This window comes from Tachysurus vachellii, chromosome 5, assembly GCF_030014155.1.
Source record: "Tachysurus vachellii isolate PV-2020 chromosome 5, HZAU_Pvac_v1, whole genome shotgun sequence".
Lineage (NCBI taxonomy): Eukaryota > Metazoa > Chordata > Actinopteri > Siluriformes > Bagridae > Tachysurus > Tachysurus vachellii.
The window spans coordinates 21,105,001-21,130,498 of NC_083464.1; the positions used below are offsets into that span (position 1 = coordinate 21,105,001).

General features: G+C 36.7%; 4 protein-coding genes and 1 long non-coding RNA gene across 8 annotated transcripts in view; 2 read left to right on the forward strand and 3 right to left on the reverse strand.

Annotated features, from left to right (window-relative positions):
- Positions 1-300: 300 nt before the first annotated feature.
- Positions 301-2,772, reverse strand: LOC132845965 (uncharacterized). Its single transcript, XM_060870411.1, has 2 exons — positions 2,617-2,772; positions 301-1,795 (listed from the first exon to the last, which is right to left on the reverse strand). The coding sequence occupies exon 2, from the start codon at positions 1,787-1,789 to the stop codon at positions 1,202-1,204; it is 588 nt and encodes a 195-aa protein (XP_060726394.1). The 5' UTR covers positions 1,790-1,795; positions 2,617-2,772; the 3' UTR covers positions 301-1,201.
- A 1,441-nt stretch (positions 2,773-4,213) lies between these two features.
- LOC132846043 (serine/threonine-protein kinase pim-1-like) lies at positions 4,214-7,553 on the reverse strand. Its single transcript, XM_060870556.1, has 8 exons — positions 7,487-7,553; positions 7,061-7,185; positions 6,591-6,641; positions 6,086-6,464; positions 5,810-5,986; positions 5,582-5,691; positions 5,275-5,328; positions 4,214-4,306 (listed from the first exon to the last, which is right to left on the reverse strand). The coding sequence occupies exons 1-8, from the start codon at positions 7,551-7,553 to the stop codon at positions 4,214-4,216; spliced, it is 1,056 nt and encodes a 351-aa protein (XP_060726539.1).
- A 4,332-nt stretch (positions 7,554-11,885) lies between these two features.
- LOC132845328 (uncharacterized) lies at positions 11,886-12,976 on the forward strand. The gene is made up of 2 exons (XR_009648414.1): positions 11,886-11,981; positions 12,135-12,976. It is a non-coding gene; the product is annotated as an uncharacterized LOC132845328 (long non-coding RNA).
- Positions 12,977-14,568: 1,592 nt separating this feature from the next.
- On the reverse strand, positions 14,569-21,497 carry dscc1 (DNA replication and sister chromatid cohesion 1). Its single transcript, XM_060869277.1, has 9 exons — positions 21,188-21,497; positions 20,211-20,379; positions 19,453-19,590; positions 19,244-19,334; positions 18,522-18,660; positions 18,256-18,308; positions 17,719-17,876; positions 17,475-17,623; positions 14,569-14,756 (listed from the first exon to the last, which is right to left on the reverse strand). The coding sequence occupies exons 1-9, from the start codon at positions 21,355-21,357 to the stop codon at positions 14,645-14,647; spliced, it is 1,179 nt and encodes a 392-aa protein (XP_060725260.1). The 5' UTR covers positions 21,358-21,497; the 3' UTR covers positions 14,569-14,644.
- Positions 21,498-22,513: 1,016 nt separating this feature from the next.
- The window catches only part of deptor (DEP domain containing MTOR-interacting protein), a 30,643-nt gene continuing 27,658 nt past the window's right edge, over positions 22,514-25,498 (forward strand). For 2 of the 4 annotated variants that reach the window (XM_060870415.1, XM_060870412.1), the window contains exons 1-2: positions 22,515-22,870; positions 23,178-23,267. In XM_060870415.1, the coding sequence (XP_060726398.1) occupies positions 22,800-22,870; positions 23,178-23,267 (161 nt within the window). In that variant the 5' untranslated portion in view covers positions 22,515-22,799. Of the gene's footprint in view, positions 22,872-23,177; positions 23,268-25,498 lie in introns of all 4 variants that reach the window. The other 2 variants (XM_060870413.1, XM_060870414.1) reach the window with 2 other exon arrangements.

Genomic DNA, 25,498 nt, shown 5'->3' on the forward strand with positions numbered 1-25,498 from the left:
AACATCTTGGAGAACTAACCACAGATCTTCTGTGGATGTAAGCTGCCTCAAATCCTTCTGTCTTCTCAAGTAATCTCAGACAGACTTTACTTGACATCTAGACTTTGTCAGAGAGAAGATGGGTGTACCTGGGTCTCACTGGTTTCTGACAGTTCTGAGCTGATAGCACTGCTGGACAGCATCTGATCGCAAAGGGAAGTAAATATTTGTCTTTCATCTGCCTTGGCTGTCCACTGCATCTGTGGTCCTCAACGTCCTGTTTCTTTGTGCTTCTTCAAAATAAATTGAACTGCACAAGGGTAATCACACCAACCCTTTATTTGTTCTGTTTGCTCATTTTGCATATTGATAAAAAATCTTTACAGCATTTCTTCACACCTGCCTAAAGCTTTTGCAGAGTACTGTGTACTATGTACTAAATATGTGTGTCCTTAATTATTTTATTTATTTTCTGAGAATAGTCTAAACCATTTCAGTAAGCCATTATGTAATGTTATATAAAATCCTAGATGCGGTCTAAGGCAATACCAATAATAATGTGTTTATAGAAGAAATAAACATGAATTATTTTTTTAGGTGAAGAGAAAAATTGATCATCGGCATCTCTCTGACTACAAGTCAGTATATTCAATAGTACTGGGTTTAAATTTTAATAAATGTTTCAGGCTTGACTTTGTTTGATACTAAGAACAAGGTGCAGCTCTAGTGAAGTGTTTCGGTTCTAGAGCCATAACACACCATCTCAGCTACATACTGTATAACTACAGACCTGCCACCAGACAGGTGGCAAATGCATTTGTTGTTTTTGCATTAGTATGTAGTTATACTTGTTATTGTTTAACCCTTAACATGCCAGTAACAATTTCCAACTTTTGTAATTGTATGTGTTTACTTTGGGAAAACTGCTTGCTATTCAAAATGTTTTACTCTTTATTTTATCACACAGCTCTGCTTGAATATTTGTACACATAAATAAAATAAAGCTGCATAGCAAAATTCTTAGCGAGAAATTGGTACATAGATGGACCCAAACAAAACTTGTCAGTTTAAGTGAGCATATTCCAATGCAACATTATATTTCTTAATCCAACACTGATACAGTTCATTCAATGCTATAAGATTTTTCAATCAACACTGAGATGATCAAGACCTATTTATGTAATTATAAATCATGTTAATTTGTCTTTTTTAATATACCATATCACAAAATGTAAGTCAAAGCTACTAAAGTGAAGACCAGAAGGCTTTTGGACATTGCTACTTTAAATCCTGAGTTTGACCCTGAGCTTTCTCCACAGTCAGGCTTATTATTACTGGGCGTCAGATTTTCTGGGTTTCCCTCAAAATGAACAGGGCGACATGTGTCTTGAACCTTGTCGCAGCCAAGGATGATGTGTTTGGTCTCGTTGCGAATGCTCCTAATGCCACACAATCCCTCTTGTACATTTACACGCACAGTCACAAAGGAGAATTTCTTCTTGCTGATGCACAGGTTGTCAGAGTGCTGTTTTCCACCAGCCTTGGTGCACACTGCGTTCACACTCTCCCTGTCATCCTCATAGAAAAATGACTGAGTAGGTCTGCCGCACGTCTTAATCTGCTTGAGCATTGCGTTCCACACATTCTGGTCCCATGTCTTTGGAACACCATCAGGCAGATGCCGCTTGAGGAAGGTGGCATGGGCGTTGTTATTCTTTGCTCGCATGCATGGATTCGGGTTGACATCGACAGATGAGCAGAAAGAAAAAACAGAGGTCAAAAGGATCAAGGTGAGGAGCGTCATTCTCATGGACACCTGCACAGAATAGAACCCGCTTGTAGATGAGTGATAATCATTCAGATGAAATACTGTAACAGTCAAAATAAAGGACCTTCTATATAGGATATCATCATGAACACAACAAAATGTTTCTATTGCCATTAGTATAGTACTTTTTTGTGACCTGACATGGATTAATATATAGTTATATAACTATCTGTAGCCACAGATAGTTGATGAATCTATTCATGGCCACAATTTACTATATTCTATAGAGTATTTGCAGCATGACAATGTGCCCGGTCACAAAGTAAAAGTCTTCTTTTTGTGTATTACAATACTATACAGTACAATACTACAATAACTTATTTAACAGACTTTTAGATTTAATGAGTACACATATATGCAGAATTCATTAGACGAAGACTTATTTACATAAATAAATGTACATATTTGAAATATATATATTATATATAGTTATAATATATATATATATATATATATATATATATATATATATATATATATATATATATATATATAATAAAAAAGAATATCAAAAAAATACAAAAATAAGTCTATAAAAATACAAGTGTCTTGCATTAAATACAATTATATAGTTATTACAATTTCCTGATAATAAAAAGTTATTTGCAGTCTATGATGTCATAATGCCAGGGTAAATATAGCCTGGCATTTGGAACTGCTTGGCTGTGATATTTAAACTCATGTGGATCCTTAATAATCATTCATCTGAATAATTATGATAGTCATAATACAAAATGATTTGCCATAAGACAGACTAGTACAGATAGAAAGGTAAGAGAAAGGAAAGGAAGGTTAAAAGCTTCACTTACTTTCAGAGTCCCGCAGTGAGCAGAATAATGCTGAGATCAGCTGGAATACAAAACTCCAATATGTTTTTCACTCCGTTTTTAAGCTCTTACTTTATTGTTGTGTGTGTGTGTGAGAGAGAGAGAGAGAGAGAGAGAGAGAGAGAGAGATATGCTGAAATTTCCATAGCCTTTTTTGTCCAGTACGGAATATAAACTGTGTTCGTACAGTGATTGGTCCATATTTGATCGTTCACGCCCCTTCACGCTGATTGAGCCTTTCCTCTGTCTGTCATATTTACTGTCTTGTATTCAGCCAATGGGCGCTTCTTTTCTTTTAAAGTATACAGCTCACGATAGCGTGATTATTTGGATATATCCAGGCTATTCAAGAGCTTGTTATTACTAATCACAGGCGTGGTTTATGTGAATGTGTTTGTTGTGCTGCTTATATTAGTAAAGTCAAGTCATGAAGCTTTTATTGTCAGTTCAACCATATATAGCTGTTGCAGTACACAGTGAAATGAGACAACGTTTCTCCAGGATCATGGTGCTACATAAAACAAAGTCAGAGCTATGGACTTAAGTAAGTTAGTCCTAAATACATAAAGTGCATCTGTGCAACCTGGTGTAAACAGTGCAGGACAAGACAAGAAGACAGAAAGACAGTGCAGGACAAAAGACGAGAAGACAGAAAGACAGTGCAGGACAAAAGATGAGAAGACAGAAAGACAGTGCAGGACAAAAGACAAGAAAACAGAAAGACAGTGCAGGACAAAATACAGTGCAAACAAAAAATACAAGACGCTACACAAAAGACAATACACAAAAATAGTGCTGACCTGTGTAAATGAGACCTTCTGTCTGGGTTATTAATTTTTTTGCTTTCTTTCTTGACAACAAATCTAATGAGGCTATAAAATGCAATTTCACTCCACTGTTATTTTTTCCTGAGCGTCTAATACACTTTATGTTTTACATAATCGTCTCAAGCGTGAGATACACTGTATGTTTTAGTTTGTGGACAAGTGGCCATCATACACCTATATGTTAGATTTCGTTGCACACAAATGTACAGGATGTTATGGAGGCATGCAATTGTGACATCTTAGAATTGACACTATATATCTTGCAATTTTAACATTTCTTAAATTTTTTATCATGCAACTGCTTACTTTGTTTCTCACAATTACGAGTTTTCATAACATATTTTTTTCTCACAATATATACTGCCACATGCATTCCAGATTCACATATCTATGTGTATTGTTTAGTTTGTCTCTTTATCTATTCTTCTTATTGCACCTACGTTTTACACTTTTCATTTTTTTACTGTATTTCTTCTCACTACAAGGAACAGTCGTAAAACACATTTCACTACATCACTATGTATGTGACAAATAAAATTTGAATTTGAATTTTTTGCAGTATCTGAAATATGACTAACTGCAGCTAACATCTTCCAGCATGACAATGCCCCTGTGCACAAAGTGAGCTCCATGAAGACATGGTTTGCCAAGGTTGGAGTGTAAGATCTCAAGTAGCCTTCACAGAACTCTAACCCCAACCCCGCTGAACACCCTTAGGAAGAACTGGATCGACAGATGTGTACAAACTCTCCTTATCTGTCATCAGTGCTCAACCTCTTGCACTCTTTTGGCTGAATATTTACAAATCCCCAAAGCCACACTCCATAATCTGGTGGAAAGCCTTTCTATAGGATTGGAGGTTATTATAACAGTAAAAAGAGAACTAATTCGCTGTGTTAATGCCCATGGATTTGGCATGTGCATATATGGTTATGATCACCAGGGGTCAACATAACATTGGAAATATAGGCTAGATGACCAAATTAATATATATTGAACTAATTCAATTAATACTCTGGCTATTTTACCTAACAGTAGAAATTTTTTTAGAGTGTTTATGTTCAGGTATGTGGTAGATCAGTGGTTATTGTGTTAAACTACTGATCGGAAGGTCATGAGTTTGAATCCCCACAACACCAAGCTGCCACTGCTTGGTCCCTGAGCAAGGCCCTTAACCCTCAATTGCTCAGTTATATAAATTGAAATAAAATGTAAGTCAATCTGCATAAGGGTGTCTGCTAAATGCCAGAAATGTAAATGTTCTTAGTCTGTGTCCTAGTTAGTGGGTATTGATGCATTCATTGATAGACACTTCTATACTGCCATGTATTTATTCTTTTTTATTAAAATATTTTAATTTAGTCTGACACTATTAAAATGGCCAATATGAAAAAATGTTACAGCTGATCATTTTACAGCAGTCTTTTTTTTTTTTATAAGAAATATGAATGATGTGGAGTCAAAGAAGGATGAAAAAGAAGTGCATAATGTTTATTTACAGTATAAAAGGAACATATCTATACAAAACTAAAAAAACTAAAAAAAAAACCAGACTGAATGCAGACAGCATGGAAGGCAAACCGACTACCACCATCAATATCTACACAATATAAGCAATATAAAATACTGTTCGGTGTGTAGAATGATTTTTTTTAATCTACAGTAACAAGCAATACTCATTTTACTGTCACAACAAGATCAGTGTGGCAGAAAACATAAAAACCAACAAAGATACATACAGAGATTTACACAATAAAGGAGAAGGAGAAAATAAGGAGAAAAGGTCCAAAAAAGCAGCTTCGTTTTGGAGCACTTGTGGTGTTCTTTTTTCTGTGAGCGTCTCAAGGCCCCTAATGATGGGAATTCTCTGCAAAGCAAATAAATAAAATTCGATTAAAAATTAAAATACACAAGAACAGAAAATACTAAGCAGTTGCTTAGATAATAATTTTCCTGTAATTGTAATTAAGTGTTCATCATATAATTACACAATCATTGTGTTGTCAGTTAGAGGACTTAAATCTAATCGAATAGAATCATTGTAATCTAGACAATAGGGAAAGAATTTGTTAAATTATGTTTTAACACATTAAATGTTTATTATATTCTTGCCAGCTCACCTGCGTAGACCTTGAGCCGCTCTTCAACCACCGGTTCTTCAGCAATTTCTTGAACGATGGTCGAGACTTAGGCTTTTGTGCCAGACACCGTGATATAAACTTCTGGCAGTCTGTGTTTGAGATAGAAGATGACAGAGAGATGGAATAAATAGCTATGTGTAAAACCATTATGCTATGCAAAAGACCTTATTTTACAGGCCTAAATGTGATGTTTCTGCACTTTCTTACCTTTAGACAAGTCAGGAGGAAAGTGCAGGTGGCCAGCAATAATTTCTTCTGGTGACTCAAAGGGCCATTTCCCACAGAGCATCTGATATAGGAGGATGCCCAGTGTCCAGATGGTGGTAGGACGGCCCATGTAAAGTCTTTCTCTGAACCACTCTGGTGGGAAATACTTTTCAGTGCCTGAAGGTACAAGAATGAGCAACAAACATCAGCACTATCTGAAAAGCGACTCACCACTGCATTTTCTTTCATTATATCACATATCTATTATGGACTTACCTGGGCAGTAGGTATAGGGCGTTCCCTTCAGCAGGTCGCCAACTCCAAAATCAATAAGCTTCACCTGAAGTGTCTCGGTGTTGACAAGGATGTTCTCTAGTTTGATGTCATTGTGGAACACTCCTCTGGCACAGCAATGACAAGCTGCCTGAACCACCTGGACCATGATGTCCCTCGCCAGGGGTTCAGGGAGCTTACCTCCATGGAGGTCACAAAAGTCCATGAGGTCCATGCAGGGGCTTGGATTTTCTAAGATAAGCACCAGATAGTTCTGGACCACAAACCATTCCAGCAGCTCAAGGATATTCGGGCAACGGCGTGGCTGGGAGACCATCTTCATCAGACCGACCTCAATGGGAATGGGAGTGGCCTCTCCAGGCTAAAATTAGAAGAGACACAGTTACCATGGGTTTGGAGTCAAAACATCTGGATAAAAGAGATTTTAAATCTTCAGGCACTTGTTATTTGGACAGTATTGCTTCTCTGTTTCTCAGAATGTACTTACGATGGTTATCATTCCCAAGTAAGGGTCCAACTGGGAAACTTTTATAGCAACCTGTTGACATTCAAAAAACAATTAGAAAAAATGTTTACTACAAGGTATAATACTTGTCATGTTATGGAGGTCGGAGCAGATGCAAGTGCCAAGTTATTTATTTATTTATTTATTTTATTTCATTTAATTTTATTCAAGTCATAATTTTAAAACTTGGCAAGCAAAAAGACATTAATTAATTGAATCAAATAATCATACATTATTATTATTATTATTATTATTATTATTATTATTACGAATTTGTAATTATTAGACTAATCAGCTTCACTTTGTATGGAACTTGGAAAAAAAACAACTTTTAGATTCCTAAAATCTTATATATATATATATATATATATATATATATATATATATATATATATATATATATATATATATATATATATATATATATATATACTGTGTATGTCCATAATTACCTCAGTGCCATCCGACAGACGAACCCCTGCATATACTGCACCTTCACCTCCTTCACCCAGCAGCTTTCCTACTGAGTACCTTGACTTGATCTCCTCCATCAAGTACTCAGATCCTTTGTGCTCACCTGTGTTGTTAATAACAATTATACCATGAGTGACCTTTTCTTTCTTAGTTTTTTTTTTTTAGGCCTGTGTGTTTCTAAGCTTTTACCCAATAGAGTTAATGTATTTTAATACTTTACAAGGCTTTCCTTCCGAAGAGCTTTCGAAGGGGTGTAAGCGTTTAACTTGTTATTAAATATGTATATAAATCTCTTTTGTTGGATATTTTATCTGCCTCTGGTCCGTTTAAAAATAATTAAGCCTAAAGACCTCGGCTTCAATTTTACTGTCTTATACTGTAAGTTGCTCTGTACTCTGACTTACACTCTGCGCTCGCGCTGTCCATCTCCAGAAAAATTGGCGTCTCCACGCGCTGGTCTTCAAATGTCATTCTCTTTGTTGGTATCAGAGATAAGGACTTTCAAATAATAGTTTTTGTAAAAAAGACGAGAAGCTTTTCAGGACGGAATGCAAATAGTCAGTCAGCGTATTTTAAAATGTGTTGTGAAGGTGATTCGAACAATGACAAATATAAACATGTGATGTCACGCTGTAAGACGTAGCACGCGTCAATGTTTTGATTTAAATTCAGCGCATTTTATTCTGTTCATATGATGACATGATATTTTCATTATAAGTTTCAATACACCGTAGTTTACAAGTTTCTTTATTTCAAGTCTATTCGGTCATGTTGGATAAAAACACTTGCTGTGTTTCCTGCACACTGTTACTGTACATATCTGTGTATTGCGATGAGATGCTGGGAATCAGTAAAACACTTCAAATATAATGGACAAATTAGGAAAAATCTGTAAACTTAACCCTATTATTGTTCAAAAGCAAATATCAACTTTTAGCTTCACTTTGTCACTTTGCTTAAATCAGTGGACTTTTTATGAATACTGTACAAACAACTACTGTATACAATTAATAATCAGTCCAAAAAGAGATTTGTAACTTACATAATATCACATTCCAGTAGCATGTGTGTGTTTGTGTGTGTAGTCAACACACAAACACCTGAACCCCTACAATAATAGCCAGTTACTGACAATAATTTATGATGCTTAACGAGCTAATTTTCAGTAATGATGTCAGTTTTCACAACAATAATTCACAGTACATTCTTACCAAAAAGTTCAAATTAACATTCACTTGCATTTGAGATTTATTTATTTATGTTTATTTATTTATTTTTTTCTAATTAACAGGTCAAAGTCCTTTTCCTTTCAGTGCATTTGTTGTATGGTGAGATCTATCTATGTTTGTCCAGCAGGTGGCAGGGTTAGGGTTAGGGTTAGAATTAGAGTTAGAGTATCGAATAGGCCACGCCTACCCGATTACGCAATATCTGTTACGCTGTTCTGAAATCCCTGGAAATACTGTAAGTGCATCCCCGGTTTTGACGCATTTTTAGGACCCCAAGGCGACATCTAGGTGTAGATATCTATGGGGTCACCCCATAGATATATACCATAGATGTCGCCTTGGGGTCCTAAAAATGCGTCAAAACCGCCGCCATGTTTGTACAGGGCTCTTGTACTTCAAGTGCATGGATGATGCCGGACTTTTGTGCTGCGTTTGGATGTTCAAACGAAAGAAATCTAAAAACCAGACAGCAAGGGATTAAATTTCACAAGTGAGAATGTGTTTTATGATATTAAACGTTAGGAAATTATATTTCTGGTTCCGTTGGTTTGTTTTAGTCCTTGGTTAACGAGCGCAGCTAATAATCCATGCTAGTTACTCATTAGTTTTTGACAGTTAGGGAAACCGACAATGTTTGTAGATTCCGAAGCTCTTAATAAGGACATTAAAAATTGACCCATGCTTTTTTGTTTAAAGGTGAAAAGACCCAACTTTATGTATGTTCTGTAAGATTCCCTTATCTGTCAAACATATTTTATTAGATTGTCCTGGACTTTTTATTAGATTGTCCTGGACTTAACACAAGCAGAATGCTCTTTTATCAAGTTACTTCACTTAAGGACATATTTAATGACATTATGCCTGAAAAGGACTTGGATTTTTTTTTATCGTATGTTAATTTAAAAAAATTGTATAACATGACTTGCTGTTTGAAAAAAATAGAATAGAATTGGAAAATAGCTTTGATTGCTGGCATGGTATTAAATAAAATAATCTGAATCCGAATCTACAGCAGAAGTAGGCTCTGAGGACATATTTGGTCTTCGTGATCACACTGTTGAGACTCAAGATGACATAGACAACCATCACTTTAGCTTAATGTCACTGGTTGTCTTTAACTTTCATAAGTTGAGACAATATCATGTCGCAAAGGTTCATACTCTGCAACTGCAGAGCAAAAGTGTCAGGAAGAAACTGTAAGGTCCTGTTGTTGCAGGGATACTAAATAAACCAATACAAATAAACCAATACAATTTAAATGTTTAAATGAACATGTATAGTCACACCATTGTAGCAGTGTTGCATGCAGTAGGCTATAAGGTAAGTAGTGATTGTTCATTTGAAGTTTACTCAAGTGGAAGAATGTAACTAATAAACTTTGCATTATATTTTGAAAAAGTAGATTATCTTAATATCAAAACCTTAAATTTTCTCTGGACTCAATAATAAATGCATGTCTGACCTTTGGAACGAACCAAAAAAAATAGAAAATTGCATTCATGACGATTTATGGTGATTTTATTTCTTTGCCTACATTGACGCTGATGCATTAAAGAGGAGGGGGTCCCCTGTACCAAGATGGTGGCTCAGTTGACGCATTCGTTCCAATGACCTGCCATACACAAGGTGACATCCGTAGATATATATATACACTAGATGTCACCTTGTATACGGCAGTACATTGGAACGTATGGGTCAATAGAGCCGCCATTGGTTCTGTAAGTCTAATTTTCAGTTTTTAGGGTCTTGTATGAATTTCAGTGGCTTGGTTATAATTATTGACAGGAATGGCTGGGCCTTATTTATACCGGTTGTCTTGTGTCTGTTTTTGGCTGAGACCTTCTGTCAGGGAACAGGGTGTCTTAACAAATAAAATTCAGACATGTATGCAGGGATAACAAAAAGGGGTTTATTAAGGGAAAAAATAACAAAGGAAACTAGAAACACAGAAAAAGGAGCAAACCAAAGACAACAAACAAGAGACAAGGACTCATGAAACAAGACAACTGGTATAAATAAGGAGAACAATCATTGAAACACAAGTAGTAGGTGTGCAGAGGCATGAACAGATTAAGCAGGGCTCTCAAGTTTTGAAGACAGGCAAGAGTGACATATTTTAAATGTCTAGCCCCCTCTGTGCTCAAAGTGATGTTGAACAATTCCAGGATATGCTTTTTTTTCATTGGTTGTTGCGTTAAATTATACTCATATACAATAATGCTATTTTCTGACTGGCTATTGTGTAGCCTCTTTTTTTGATTGGCTGATAAGTGTTAGGCTCGACTAAGAACTCCAGGGGAGACGCGCTTGATTCCTGCCCGGTTCTATAGAGACAGTGGTGCAGACTGATACATTTTGGGCGCTGCGGCATATTAAATATATTCATTCATTCATTCATTCATTCATTCATTCATTCATTTTCTACCGCTTATCCGAACTTCTCGGGTCACAGGGAGCCTGTGCCTATCTCAGTCGTCATTGGGCATCAAGGCAGGATACACCCTGGACGGAGTGCCAACCCATCGCAGGGCACACACACACTCTCATTCACTCACACACTACGGACAATTTTCCAGAGATGCCAATCAACCTACCATGCATGTCTTTGGACCGGGGGAGGTAACCGGAGTACCCGGAGGAAACCCCCAATGCACGGGGAGAACATGCAAACTCCACACACACAAGGCGGAGGCGGGAATCGAACCCCCCAACCTTGGAGGTGTGAGGCAAACGTGCTAACCACAAACCCACCGGGCCCCCCCCCCCCCCCCCCCCATATTAAATATATGATAAATAGTACTGTAAGTTTTTCTGCATGAGAAATACAATGCGTGAAAATTGAGAGCCCTGGATTAACGATAGAGTGGGGCAAACACAGGTGATACACAAAACAAAACAACAAAAAAGCACAAGGCACAAAAACAGCCAGAATGTCCCCCTAGTGTCCAGGTAGGGAATAGTCCCTGACAATAATGGCATCCTTATTCAACACCAGATTCTATGCTAAACATCAGCTTCTATGCATTTTCTAAAATGTATTTGTAAAATTGCTGTTAGGTAAAGAGTAATTCTCCTGTAATGCTGTTCTCTTCAGTGGTTCCTGAAACAAGTCTACACTTCACATCACGCTTCTTACTTCACATGAATATAGCAAAGAAAATGCTTCAGCTTATTCACCTTCAGCTAAGTTGATAGCATGAATATATATTTATTTATATTTATATTATATTTATATTGTTTATATTGTTGAATATATAGTCAAAATAAAGCCAATATTACAAGAGGATACTAGAACACAGTGTACAGGTCTGCAAAATGTGTGTGACAGATTGGATTCAAGTATTTGTGTTAAGTGAAACAGATCATGTTAACCCTACAAATCTCAAAGTCTAATAATAATCTAATTCCAATGAAGCAAAATATTTCTTTTTTGTTGCATGGTTTTATTGCTGTATTATTACCTAGACTCTTTTGAAAAAAGCAACTGCATAAAAACTTAATGGAAAACACTCTGGTAAGAGGAAGTAACTATTTAAATAACACCAGAAGTGATCTGAAATAGAAAGTAAAAAAACAAGTGGTCAAGAGAACTCGAAAGATGTTACTTTAGTCAGTTAGTCAGCACAGAGAGCAAGACAGAGCTGCTTCACCTACATATCACTTCACACTGGTAATATACTTCCTATTCTTTGTTTTTTATTTTTTTTTTATTTGTAAAATGTTAATTAAAAAAACAGACATACTGTAATATATGGTGATGAGTATAGTACAGTAAAAAATAAGGAAAGGAGAAATTCAATTTAATCATTTATTCCTTTTTCAGACAACCACAATGTTCTTCTTCATCGGGTCTGTCCTTTTCTTTTGGGAATTTCTTGTTAATAATTTCGCAACTGGTTTTTTGGAGACAAACTTTTCCCCCTGCATGTATTCTTCCAAGACTGGAGCTTACAATGAATTCTTAACTAAGCATGTACGTTCTGATGCCCCAGAAACCCTTGACCAAAACCAGTGGCAAGCTTTTATTAGGCAAGTAGGGTTGTGCAATCGACCAGTTCAGTCTTTTATCCCGTACGCCCTGAAACAACAAGTGGACAACGTCTGCTCTCCTTCAGGAGGTAAAACATACATGTATAACCTGTGTGTCAGCAAACAGGAGTTCAACTTTATTACCGTGTTCGTGGACAACAACTGTGTCGTAACGAGGGTCATGCCGGAAAAGAAGTATCTTTTATTGGCTTGTGATGAGATCGAGAATTACTGCCGTCCAGTGCATTTTCAAATAAATCCGAATAATGATGGACCAGACGATAAAAATCCAGACTGCAAAAATTTGTCTATCAAAAAAAGGCTCAGTTTAAAACGTTTAATCTCAGCCTTCTGATACTCACACTGCTGTCAGACTTAACCTGCTTTATGTGATTAACTTGACCTAGTCTGAAGGATATATACAAAAACACATAATAGATTTGTGCTTGTGCAACAGTTCTTCTTGCTGTGACACCCTTGAATGTAATCACATGAGTTTGTGTATGTTTGTCTGAAATTAATGCGCATTTGTATTAACAGCAACATAATTATGTATTAACTTTTTCAGGATAATCACAGCTGTATAAGTTACTGTGGATAGTCATGTCTAAAAATATATGTTTTTTTATGACAAAATTGTTGACATTTCTCATATTTCTCAGCAAATTAGTGTTATAGGAACTCGTGTGTTTCTTTTAGGTCACCTTTTTTTGCCTTGGACTTGCGACTGTGCCAATATTCACACCAACAATCACAACAATATTAAAAAAAACACCAAAGTATTATTGTTTTACAATACATTATAAGGCATTGTGTATACATGCAAAAACACAAAGGGAACAGATTTTATGATGTACATCATTTCAGTCTTCAACAAAGAGAAATGAAATTACATGGCATGTTGCAATCGGTCTTCTATAGTTGTAGATCTTTATCCTGTTCTGCATGGATGGGTGGGGATGTTTCCTCAACTGTCAGCAAAACTGCAGTTGTTATCATTTTCCACACAGATTCCTGTTTGAGCAAATTGTCAAGAATGACACAAAGGCATTCATCTTAACACAAGTGCATTGACCTAGTACACATTATATTACACAAACATCCGTCAAAAGTGATTAGAGAGTTGGCTGCTCAGTTGGTTGGGTGCGTGTTATTAGTTCCTTATTTCACTTGCAAGTAAGAACTAAGCAACACCCGCATCGTGTAAACACACATTATTCAAATAATGATGGATCAGACAACAAAAATTCAGACTGTCCACAAACACAGAACAAGGCATAGATTGAACAATTTTAAGTCCATCCATCCATCCATCTACTGCACAGCTTATCCTACACAGGGTCATGGGGAACCTGGAGCCCATCCACAAGACAGGGGACACAGGGATCCAGCCCATCACAGGGTACAATCACACTTACTACAGACAATTCAGAGATGCCAATCAGCCTACAATGCATGTCATTGGACCGAGGAGGAAACACCTGAAGCCAAGGGAGAACATGCAAACTCCATGCACATGACAGAGACATGAATTGACACCACAACCTTTTATATGATCATCAGAATTAACTTACCATGGTCTGAAAGATTTCTATAAAAAGATTATTTGTCATGAGCAAGACAATAATTTAATTTCTGAAATGAATTCTTCATTCAGAGAGAAAGACTTGCTGTGAATCTTCAGTGAAATGAAACGTCTTTGTATGTGATGTGTGCAGACAGCTCATCTACTATTCAGCAAATGAATCAATGCAGGTTTATTAGGGCTTCAGCTGCAATACAGACCTTAAAAGACACATCATAGTACTATCTCTTACATGATAATCAGCCATATAAGAATAAATAGCTGTAATTTATTGTCATTTTCTGTATGATCTCTATTTTTGGATTTAGTTTTACAATTTTTTTGGTTTGCTCTATTTACTAAAATATACACAAATACATATGACCCAGTAGCCTAATTTAAACCACCTCAAGTTTACTATCTATTAATATCTACAATATTTCTATTTGTTTATGACATTTAATCTGTTCAAGCTGAATAACACAGTCATCGAGTTATATGCATAATATACATACACTCAGCTACGGTGTATGCTTTCTTTATATCTAACAGAATTGTTGGAATTTATTTGAATTAGCAGCAATTTATTAGTGTCATAGGAATGTTTGTCTTAAAAAACACTGTAATACTGTTTTATAACACATTTTATTAACACATTGTTGGCAATACATTATATGTAAAAGTACAAAAAGGAGGAAACAAACATTTGAGTCTTAGAAAAAGAGAAGTGAAATTATATGTCATGTTGGAACTGGTCTTCTTGAGTTGTAGACTTTTATCCCGTTCTGCATGGAGGAGCGAGCGTGTTTAGTCAGCAGAGCTCCGGTTGTTTGCTTTTCTCCACACAGATCCCTGTTTAAGCAAACATTCAAGAATTAAACAAAGGCATTCTTCTTCCAGCAAGTGCAGTGAGGTGTAATGGAAATTACTGTATATTACACAAGCAGAAATAATATACTCATGATACATATAGATGTTTAGGCTACAACAAATATGTCATGCTTAAGCTACAGTATACAGTAACTTTATCTTGGTGGGTAAAAACAATCCAGAAATTTTATGGTACTCAAAAGTGTTGTCTGTGGAGCCTCAGGAGTCTGTGATGTATATCCAGGGATATCGGATTTTATTAAACAGTTTGTCAACTAATTTGATTGGATGAGCAACATTCAAGCAACAAGTTTGCTTATATTAAATATAAGCAATCTTGGAGGTTATGCTGTTTGTATCACTCTGCTTATCTGTGTTTGCCACGTAAACTTCTAATTTTCATAACATGGAGAAAAAATAAACACATTATTTGGTGTGGGTATTTTTTACAACAACAAATTCAAGTTAGAGAAAATTGTTCAAATGTCAGAAAAGAAAGTAACATAATACAAAAAGACACAAAATTGTTTTCTCAAGTGTTACTGACAAAATCCTACTAGCCAATTTCCTACAAAACATGTAGACTACTGATGGATTTTTAAAAAGCAGCCTTTGTTTAGTTTGTTTACTTTGTTTAGTTTATTAGTCTGCACATGTCTGTACAGAAATTTGCCTTAAAAATAATAATTATTATCTCTCTCTCTCTCTCTCTCTCTCTCTCTCTCTCTATATATATATATATATATATATATATATATATATATATACATATATATATATATATATAGATACAGTTGTGTTCAAAATTATTCAACCCCCACTGAAATTGATTGTTTTGGTCGGTTTGACATTGATTATGATCATTCAGTCATCCTGCTTACAATTAAATCAAAGAGGCACATGTAGGTCAGACAAATATAACATAACATTTATAATGAAATAACCACAAATGTCTTTTCTGAGCTCACATCATTATCAGTTTTATTCAACCCCCAAGTGACATTCAATCTTAGTACTTAGTACAACATCCTTTTACAGTTATAACAGCTTTTAAACGTGAAGCATAGCTTGACACAAGTGTCTTGCAGCGATCTACGGGTATTTTCGCCCATTCATCATGGGCAAAAGCCTCCAGTTCAGTCACATTCTTAGGCTTGCGCACTGCAACTGCTTTCTTTAAGTCCCACCAGAGGTTCTCAATCGGATTTAAGTCTGGTGACTGCGATGGCCACTTCAAAATGTTCCAGCCTTTAATCTGCAACCATGCTCTAGTGGACTTGGAGGTATGCTTGGGATCATTGTCCTGTTGAAAGGTCCAACGTCTTCCAAGCCTCAGGTTTGTGACGGACTGCATCACATTGTCATCCAATATCTTCTGGTACTGAAGAGAATTCATGGTACCTTGCACACGCTGAAGCTTCCCAGTACCTGCAGAAGCAAAACAGCCCCAAAGCATGATTGACCCCCCGCCATGCTTCACAGTAGGCAAGGTGTTCTTTTCTTGTTCTTCCTCCTCCAAACATAGCGTTGATCCATGGGCCCAAACAGTTCTAATTTTGTTTCATCAGTCCACAGAACACTATCCCAAAACTTCTGTGGTTTGTCCACATGACTTTTGGCATACTGCAGTCGACTCTTCTTATTCTTTGGGGACAGCAAGGGGGTGCGCCTGGGAGTTCTGGCATGGAGGCCTTCATTACGCAGGGTGCGCCGTATTGTCTGAGCAGAAACTTCAGTACCCACATCTGACAAATCTTTTCTCAGTTCCTCAGCAGTCACACGGGGACTTTTCTCCACTCTACGCTTCAGGTAGCGCACAGCAGTCGAAGTCAGCATCTTCTTTCTGCCACGACCAGGTAGCGTTTCAACAGTGCCCTTTGCCTTGAATTTGCGAATGATGCTTCCTATGGTGTCTCTTGGTATGTTTAACATCTTTGCAATCTTCTTATAGCCATTGCCCTTCCTGTGAAGAGTAATCACCTGTTCTCTTGTCTTCCTGGACCATTCTCTTGACCTCACCATGTTTGTAACCACACCAGTAAATGTCTAGAAGGAGCTGAGTATCACAGTCATTTTAAAGCTGCCTAATTGGTGCTTATTAGGCTTTATTGCTGCTCCCTGATATCCACAGGTGTTTTCAATACCTGATTGAAAACACTTCATTGAACCTCTGTTCTTCAGAGTGGTAGTCTTTAAGGGGTTGAATAATTATGTCAATGAAGAATTCACAAAAGAAACATTTACTACTGTATTACAAAACTAATTGATGTCATTTTAGTTGCATATGGTTCTTTAAGAAGTCCTTGTAGGATTTCATTCTGAATACAATTACAAATGTACACTAAATTCCCTAAAACCATTTACAGCATTGGGGGTTGAATAATTTTGAACACAACTGTAGATAGATAGATAGATAGATAGATAGATAGATAGATAGATAATTATTATTTTTAAGGCAAATTTCTGTACAGACATGTGCAGACTTTGGCATATTAAAAAATTACTCCAATTGTTCGTATTTACTTGTACTTTCTTGCACAGTGCCACCCACTCAAGTCCCACATGTATTGCTAAATGTAAATAGAGCTAAAGTAAAATACGTGACATTATACAGATATAAACAATTTTCACCCTACTTAAAAAATATATATAATAAAATCTGTATACAGAGACCAGATGTGCAAACAAGATGAAGCTCACCGTATATAGGGCTCTATGTCCTGCTGTGTCCACTTCTCCCTCATAGCAAAGAGAGCGTTAAAGCGCTCCAGTGTGTCCTCAGGCAAATCCTCTACTCGCAACAGTGAGATGGTCTCTGGCCTAGAGGTGCAGTCTACCAGAGCCAAGCCCTGAGCAGCACACACATCAACCACACTATAATAAGGTGTCATCTAATTAATGCTGCACAAATCACTGACAAATATGTATATGTGCATCATCTTACGCTGAGCTGGTCTAGACGGGTGCTCATGCCCTCAGGAACGCTCTGCTGCCACACTTCCTGAAACTCGAGCAGGTTGAACTTAACAGCATTCTGCAGCAACATTTGAGCCATGGCCCTGCACACTTTATCCTCATCCAGCTCATACATCACCTCTCCATCTGAGCAATGGACAGAGCGAGTGATCAATTGGGACAGACGAAATGTTCACAAGGTCAACTCTTTTACATTTATTGCTGGAAACTGTTTGAAAAAGTCATACACAACACACAACAAGCAGACGTGTATGGGTTTCATCTCTTCTGGATATCATTTCTTTGACGATATCAATAGTTTGTATACATTGGGCAAAATCAAAGACAGTGCAGACTTGGACTATTACTTTGAAATTTTCAAAGAATTTTTTTTTCTCTTTTAATCTTCTAAAGTATTTTTTCCTTATTACTGTATGTGTGTGTAAAGAGGGTCCCATCTAATCTATTTTTCATCACAAAAAAGGAGAATAAGTCAGTAGCTGAGCCACAGACAAAATTTACTGACCTTCAGTGTTATACCGTCTTCCGTAACAGTTGAGGCAGTGCTCTATCATTGCTCTGAAAATGATGCAGTACAATCAGTGCATTTCCACATAAAGAACTAACTAAAATTTGCAACTGTTATTCAATTAAATTTTACTTTTAACGTATTCCATATACAAAGATACAACATAAATTCCAAATGACTCCAGTGAAAAACTACAGAATTTATGAGTGTTCTGTACACCTGTATGAGTAAAGTTACACCCTGTGAACCACAGCTGCACTCACTTAGGCTCCAAAGGCGCCAGCTCCTCCAGACACACACTGAGAGGCACTTTACTGAAAGACCATGACTCTGAATCCACCAACTGAGTCACATGACCCAGGAGCTTCAGCTCGTAATCAAAATCCAAAATTCGCCAGTATCCTGGAAAGCAGAATACAAAAAGGAGTAAAGAGTCTGCACTCCGAGTGCTCTGATTCTTCTTTGAGTGAAACTTCTGTAACTTGTCAATAGAACTGCGCAATATGACAAAATATCCCATTACAATATTGAAACAACTGTACAACAAACAATGTTTTATGATGTAAAATATATTATAGTATTATATAATATATAGTAGATTAAAAGAAGTAAGATTTTAAAATTTATTATAACGACAGCTGAACTGAATTTGATGATACTTTTACTACCTTTTAACTTTATTTATTTTTACTTTTACCTATACTTGAAGTCTTTGCACACTTTATCTACATTTACCTACTTTAAGATTAGATAAAAATACATTATTTCAGATTCTTCCATTCAGCTCATAATAAAAAGATGAAAAAATAATAAACAATATAAGATCAGATCAATGATATTTAAGAAATGCTTGTTGTGAAATGTTATCATGATAACAATATTAAGTCATCATTGCACCCAGATGCAAAAACCCTCCCATTTCACACATTGAAAAGCTTTTCTAACCTTTCAGCATCCTCAGCAATACTGATGCAGCAGCACTTACCATCAATTTTACATGCATGGATTCCTTGAAGGTAGGCCTCAATCTCCTCTCGGCTTCCTTGAATCCTTTCTAGAAGTTCTTCCATCGTATACTGAGGACAATAAATACAACATTCAAGTCTTTGTGCACTTTTGTTCACTCTATTTAAATGGACACATTTAATACATTAGGGTCTGTGTGTGAAGCTTTCATGTACTTTGCTCCTGTACCTTGTTGAACTCTGGAGACTCTTTCTGTGCACCGATCGGTGGGCCATTGTATGGGTTCTCCATAAGCAGCTTCTTGACTTTCTTTAACTTTGGTCGTTGACATCTCAGCTCCCAGTAACTGTTAGCATAACCCCATATCTGACAATACAAACTGGTATTACATTCTGCAGATTTACTCAATTCTCAAACACTTTATATTCAGAGAAACAGCACAATCCGAGAACAGCAACACTACCCACTGTACACCTTATAACTCCACGACTGCAGGTTTTATACTGATTTTACTGGCTGCCTGGAGGTTTGCATTTTCTCGCTGTATATGCGTTGTATTGTTCTGGGTGCTCCAGTTTCCTCAGACATCCCAATGGTGGTAAGTAGACCAGCTACACTAAATTGCCTCTAGGCATGAATGAGCGTTTGAAGGTCTGTGAATCAAGGGGTTTTTCCACATTGTGCCCAGTGTCTTTGAGTTTTCAAATACACCATGAGCCTGACCAGGATAAAGTGTTTACAGATGGAAGGATGAATGAACGAATGAATGGATGGATGGATGGATGGATGAAAGCAATCCGAAAGCAAAGTTGCTAATGAAACCAACACTGAATATCACATATAAACTGATACATTGTCTTGCAAAGTTACAGACCTGTTTTACAGTTTACAGATAAAGTTTTTATTGTGACTTGTAAAAACTATAACAAACTTTAAACTTTCAGCTTGTATGTGGGAGCTGGGTCTTCAGGGGTATAAGGCCTTACCTGGGCATGAATTAGCTTCGGCTCTGATGCACTCTCAGAGAGATGCTCTGGAGTAATACATCCTGGTACAAACAGCAACAAATTAGACGTATCTGCTATTTTCAGGTCAAAGGTCTTGTCTTCACTGCACAGGACAGCATGCTCATCCTTGTCTCCTCTGATTGTGAGACTGATGGTGAAGAGGCACAACAAACAGCACAAATTGGTTTGCGAGGTGGCTGTAGGTGGGCTGTAACTTTACTTGCAACTACTTTAAGTCAGTGATGCTCAAGGTGTCTTATTATTTTTACTTGTAATGTATTTAACCCAATACAGTATCATGGTTTTCACAGTTATCACAATCAATTTATTACTTTGTTTATGACTTTTTCCAAATATATTTCTGTCTTCCCATACATGTTTTAACCCAGGCCTACTTTGGTGTTTCTGATCTCTTTTGTGTCTAGTTGTGACTGATTTTTTCTTCTGGAACCCTGTTAAATAATATTAGAGTAACCTTTGTTACTCTGTGCAGGGGATGCAACTCCACTGAAAACCCATTGGCCGTGTAAAAGAATCTATACTTTTGTATAACACAGCCATGCTATCATGGATATCGCCGTGCATTTAATGACTATATATAAAATGTATAAAGTAAACTATGGCGAAGAGGAATTCTAGTCACGTGATCTGGAGTGTTGAACATTTGGACTTGCATTACAGCGACTGTAAACATGCGCACGAGCTCTTTTACATGAAGTAAAAAAGAAAAAAGTATAGAATTATTTATTAGCAGGAAAATATTTCTGTAGCGTTAGGCGTTCATCTGCTAGTACTCCATAATATAGTATGGGTTGTCCAGTTTTAATAATTGTCCCTGCTTTCTTTGCTCTGTAATATGCAGTGTAGCAACGGTTGCTAGCTAATTAATTAAAGTGGTGTTGTATTTGTTATGCTAGTTCTGGTCACTCGAGACAACAGAATAAAACAGTGAGCACCTCCTTCCTGCTTCGATGTGTTTACACAGTGTGTCGTCCAGTTCCATGAGACAGTAATCTCCAGAGGAAACATTGCTGCTGAATGACAGACAGTGTGTTACAGGGTGAAGATCCTCTTCCTTCAACTTGGCGATTTGTAGCGTGTTCTGAACCTCCTCTAATGTCCGCATTGCGTCTCTTCGGCTAAAGTTGTGTTAGTGATTCTTTATTTTGTAATCAGACAAAGCAGAGTACTAAGCGTCAAAGCTAAGGCTAAAGGCTAATCTTATTCAGCTTGTTGTGAGCTCAATTCTCCCGCAATATTTTGGCGGAAGTCGCATTTGACCAGTGTTGCCAGATCTCTTTGACATTATAACACCCAAACTTTAAAAAATATAAAGGAAAAATAATAATAATAATAATAATAATAATAATAACAACAATAATAGTAACAATAATAATAACAGTAATAATAATAGCAATAATAAAAATAATAAAAACATAAATAATAATAATAACAAACAATAATAATAATAAAATTATTATTATTATTATTATTATTATTATTAATAAGAATAATAATAATAATAATAATTAGTTCTATAACCTTTTAAAGGACCAATTAAATTATACATTTATAAAATAAGAAAGAACTGTTTTGGGAAAGTTCTACTGTTACAGTAAAATAAAGTTTAGGTCCGTTTACTGTAGGATTTGTTTTGTTTCTAACCAGCATTTCATATTTAAACTCTAAATGTTAATCGTGCACAGAAATAAATCTACTATTTTCATAACATAAAATACAATATAACATTTAGCGTAGCTGTTGGAACTTGAGGAAAGTTTGATACGGTGAACCACCGACCAGAGCCAGTGAGAAAAATGAGTGACAACAGCGGATATGGCAACACTGCATTGGGGGTGACGTTCTCTACACCCTGTAGATGTTGGCACGCGACACATCAGACAGCCAGAAGGTGTCGCTATAGCGACAGGTTTTCAAGGCTGAATTCCAAACGCTTACATTTTATACATAAAGTGAGCAAAATATGGAGCAGAAGCATTGGTTTCAAAACTGGTTGTAGTGCACATATGTAGGAAGTAGAAAGTTTTTTAGATTTATATTTTTTAGCTTGGAAAAACAGACTCGGTTTTGTTTTTGTTTGTTTGTTTGCTTGCTTTCTTTTAATATTTCTTAAAAAAAATAAGAAATAAAAAATTCTTCCTTCAGTCAGAACAAAATAAGACAATGTGTGTGACATGGTGAGTCTGACTAAACCCCGCCTTACCGGTGACTCCCCCAGTGTCTCGCCCTACTCGCGCTGCCCGAGATAGTAAACAATCAGCAGTCATCTGGTCACAGCGGCTGATCACTGACATCCTGGACCACTCATGATCTTCACACATGATCGTTAATTCATTTACAGTCTTGGACAAAATTCTGGAAAACAAAAAATCCGCATGCATTTTTTATTTCCCACACAGAAGTTCCTTTGTGCGGCTGGAAAGAGCGAGCGCTTTGCTTGATGGGATACAAAAGGCACAAGTTTACGCCTGTCAGCTGGATTTAAACAGCCATTGAGCAACACAGTGGCTGAATGAGAGAAGCTCCAGTTATGGACAAATCAACTCAATGGTGACTTTGACCTTAAACAATTTTCGGGATTTGTTGGAAACGCTTTTACAGTCAAATCAAATCAAAAAGGTGATTTTCTTTTTCTTTTTCTTCTTCACTGTGTTATTACCTGAAGGAAGCAATTATGGTTTATTACTGTTCCACCTGTTATTATTATGTAACTCATAAGAAAATGATTGTCCTGATCAGTTAGAAACAGAGAAATGTGTGAGATTGATGTCCTTCTGTTTTTTAAATAGCAGTGATTTCAAGTCTCTTTTTGCAGTAATGTAATAACAACATACAGTAATGTGGTCATGATGTGTGGTTATAGGTGGTTGTATAAGGTGGACTCTTTGTGTTTTTTTTAATTTTTTTTTTGGCTCTGTCATGTTTAGATATGGACTCTATTGCGAACACCATGCAGAACAAGGCTGAGGAGCTGGAGCGCATGGCTGAAGTCCTCATTACAGGCGAGCAGTTGAGGTAGGTATGATTCCACATGGATATGTCCCAAACCTCACACTGCACCCTACTAACATGCATCCCTTAGCCAAATGATCAGATACTAATATTTGCTAGTGTGACCTCGGGCAGCTACTGTACCTAAACAAAGGACTCTCACTCTTGTCCAATCCTACTGTACATTACACCTGAAAGACATTTCGACATTTGACATCCTGACAGATGTGTATGCATTCTTGATGTCAGTGTTTGTGTGTGCCATCTGTGTTCACCTTTCCCTGACATCTTTAATGATTATCTCCTAATCTAATTGACCTGGTCTATTCCAATAGCAGACAGTTACATTTTCACCTCAACACTCACAAACAAGGAAAATATCCTCACAATTTCATCAGTTCCAGATGTGTCTCGGACAGTAGTGTGTACTTTGGGATGTGGCCAATGTGCTGCAATGCTGCTATCTAAACAAAGGCGAGCGAGCTCTCATGGACGTTCCACACAATTGAACATGGACTGCATTTGACATCCATGCGGGCTATGTCTGACATTTGACAGCTATGTAGGTTAGTAGGATTTCTGGGTATGTGTAATGACTGGATTGCCACTGTTGCAGAAAAGAACACAGCCATGACCCATAAAACCATAAAACTCTAAAGATATCTCTGAGCTGTGAATGGCATCTCAGTAGTTTAGCAATATGACTGTGGTGTGTCAGTGAAAGCCATGCAGCTGTCAGCTGATGTGTTGGGACTGAATAGACACTGAGTGGAGCATGCTCAGAAGGAGGTGTTGCCTGCATGTTAGATTAATTTGCATTTACATTGATTCAACTGGCAGAGGCTTTTAACCAAAGTGACATGAAAATGAGGTAGAATACAGTCCAAGTGTAAACCTTTGATAGATTGATCAACAAGCCATTAGAGCTATTTTCCACAATTGACCAACCTGGCAAATAATTCTTAGACATTATTATCAGAATAATTGCTCCACCTTACTCTGACTGCAAGATACAATTTTCTGCCTCTACTATTTTCCACAATAGTTGTCTTTTACTGTATACTTCATGAAAAAGCCTATTAAACCTTAAGACCAAAATCCAGACATCCTATAAATGTCTGGTAAAGGCGTCTCCTAAACGACATGCTCACTGGCAAAAAATGTCAAATACTGTAGTATAACTGAGAGAGCTGAAACTAAACAGACACACACACACACACACACACACACACACACAAACAGTGAGACAGCAGCAACTAAATATGAGGGATGAAACAAGTCTGTGTAATCAGAATTGATAGCGCTGCTAGTCAGGAAGCAGCCTGTCAAGCTATGAATGATATAATACTACAAGGGAAATGCAATTATGTGCATAATATTACATGTTGCCACAGGCAAAAGGGTCATAAATCAGCTTGGGGTGAAAAAGCAAAAGTGAAAAAAAGTAAACACACACACAGAGGGTAGGTGTTATGGGTGCTTCACTGTGCCTTACTATACTGTAGCCTGCACTATTTTGGGAGTTTTGTTATTTTGGATTCATACTTGAATGCATGTTGCAGACGATATTCTGGTGCAGGAATATGAGAATAGAGAATTTAACAGGGCAACTGTTAAATTCTGAATATTGTTAAAAACTGTATATTAAGTAAAACAACACTACAGGCACAAGCTCAGTGTTTTGGATGGATGTTTCATGATCACAGAATCCTGCTCTCATTTTACAGCCAAACGTTTAATATTTGAGTCAAATTGAAAATTGAGGATTTTTTAAAGAAGCTCTTTAAACACTGGAGCACAAACAAGATTTACCATTGTCTTTATTTGTATGTACTATTAACATACCTGTGTTCATCTTATACTTAGAATGCCAAATGCAATCTTCCAGTAATACCAGACAACATACAATACTATGCACAATCTGTTGGCATAATTATAGTAAGTAAGAGAAAACCAAACAACTCAGAGGAAAACCTCACACAAAGAACATTTGAAACTCCTTATCGTAACATGAGCTCAGGTTTAAACTGGGCGTCTTGGGACTGTCTTATCGGTATTTATATGATCATCTTTATACTGTAGAATACATTTTTACATTTGTAAACAAATTTATTTATCAGACCTTTTTTTAAAAATATTGCATTTAAAGTCTTTTATTCTATACTCTTTCATTGTGGAGCCTTTTCCTGAGCTTCCCAATGATACATTACCCAATTTTCCTTTATTTTTTTTAAAGCCAGCAGGGCAGCACAGTG

Coding starts and splice junctions, on each gene's coding strand:
- LOC132845965 (XM_060870411.1), bottom strand. CDS start 1,789: ATGAGAATGACGCTCCTCACCTTGATCCTTTTGACCTCTGTTTTTTCT.
- dscc1 (XM_060869277.1), bottom strand. CDS start 21,357: ATGCGGACATTAGAGGAGGTTCAGAACACGCTACAAATCGCCAAGTTG. Junction 19,591..20,210: donor CGAAGCTAATTCATGCCCAG/GTAAGGCCTTAT, acceptor TTGTATTGTCAG/ATATGGGGTTATGCTAACAG. Junction 18,661..19,243: donor CCATGCATGTAAAATTGATG/GTAAGTGCTGCT, acceptor TCTGCTTTCCAG/GATACTGGCGAATTTTGGAT.
- LOC132846043 (XM_060870556.1), bottom strand. CDS start 7,553: ATGACATTTGAAGACCAGCGCGTGGAGACGCCAATTTTTCTGGAGATG. Junction 7,186..7,486: donor GGACAGCGCGAGCGCAGAGT/GTAAGTCAGAGT, acceptor TTAACAACACAG/GTGAGCACAAAGGATCTGAG. Junction 5,329..5,581: donor GCGGCTCAAGGTCTACGCAG/GTGAGCTGGCAA, acceptor TTTGCTTTGCAG/AGAATTCCCATCATTAGGGG.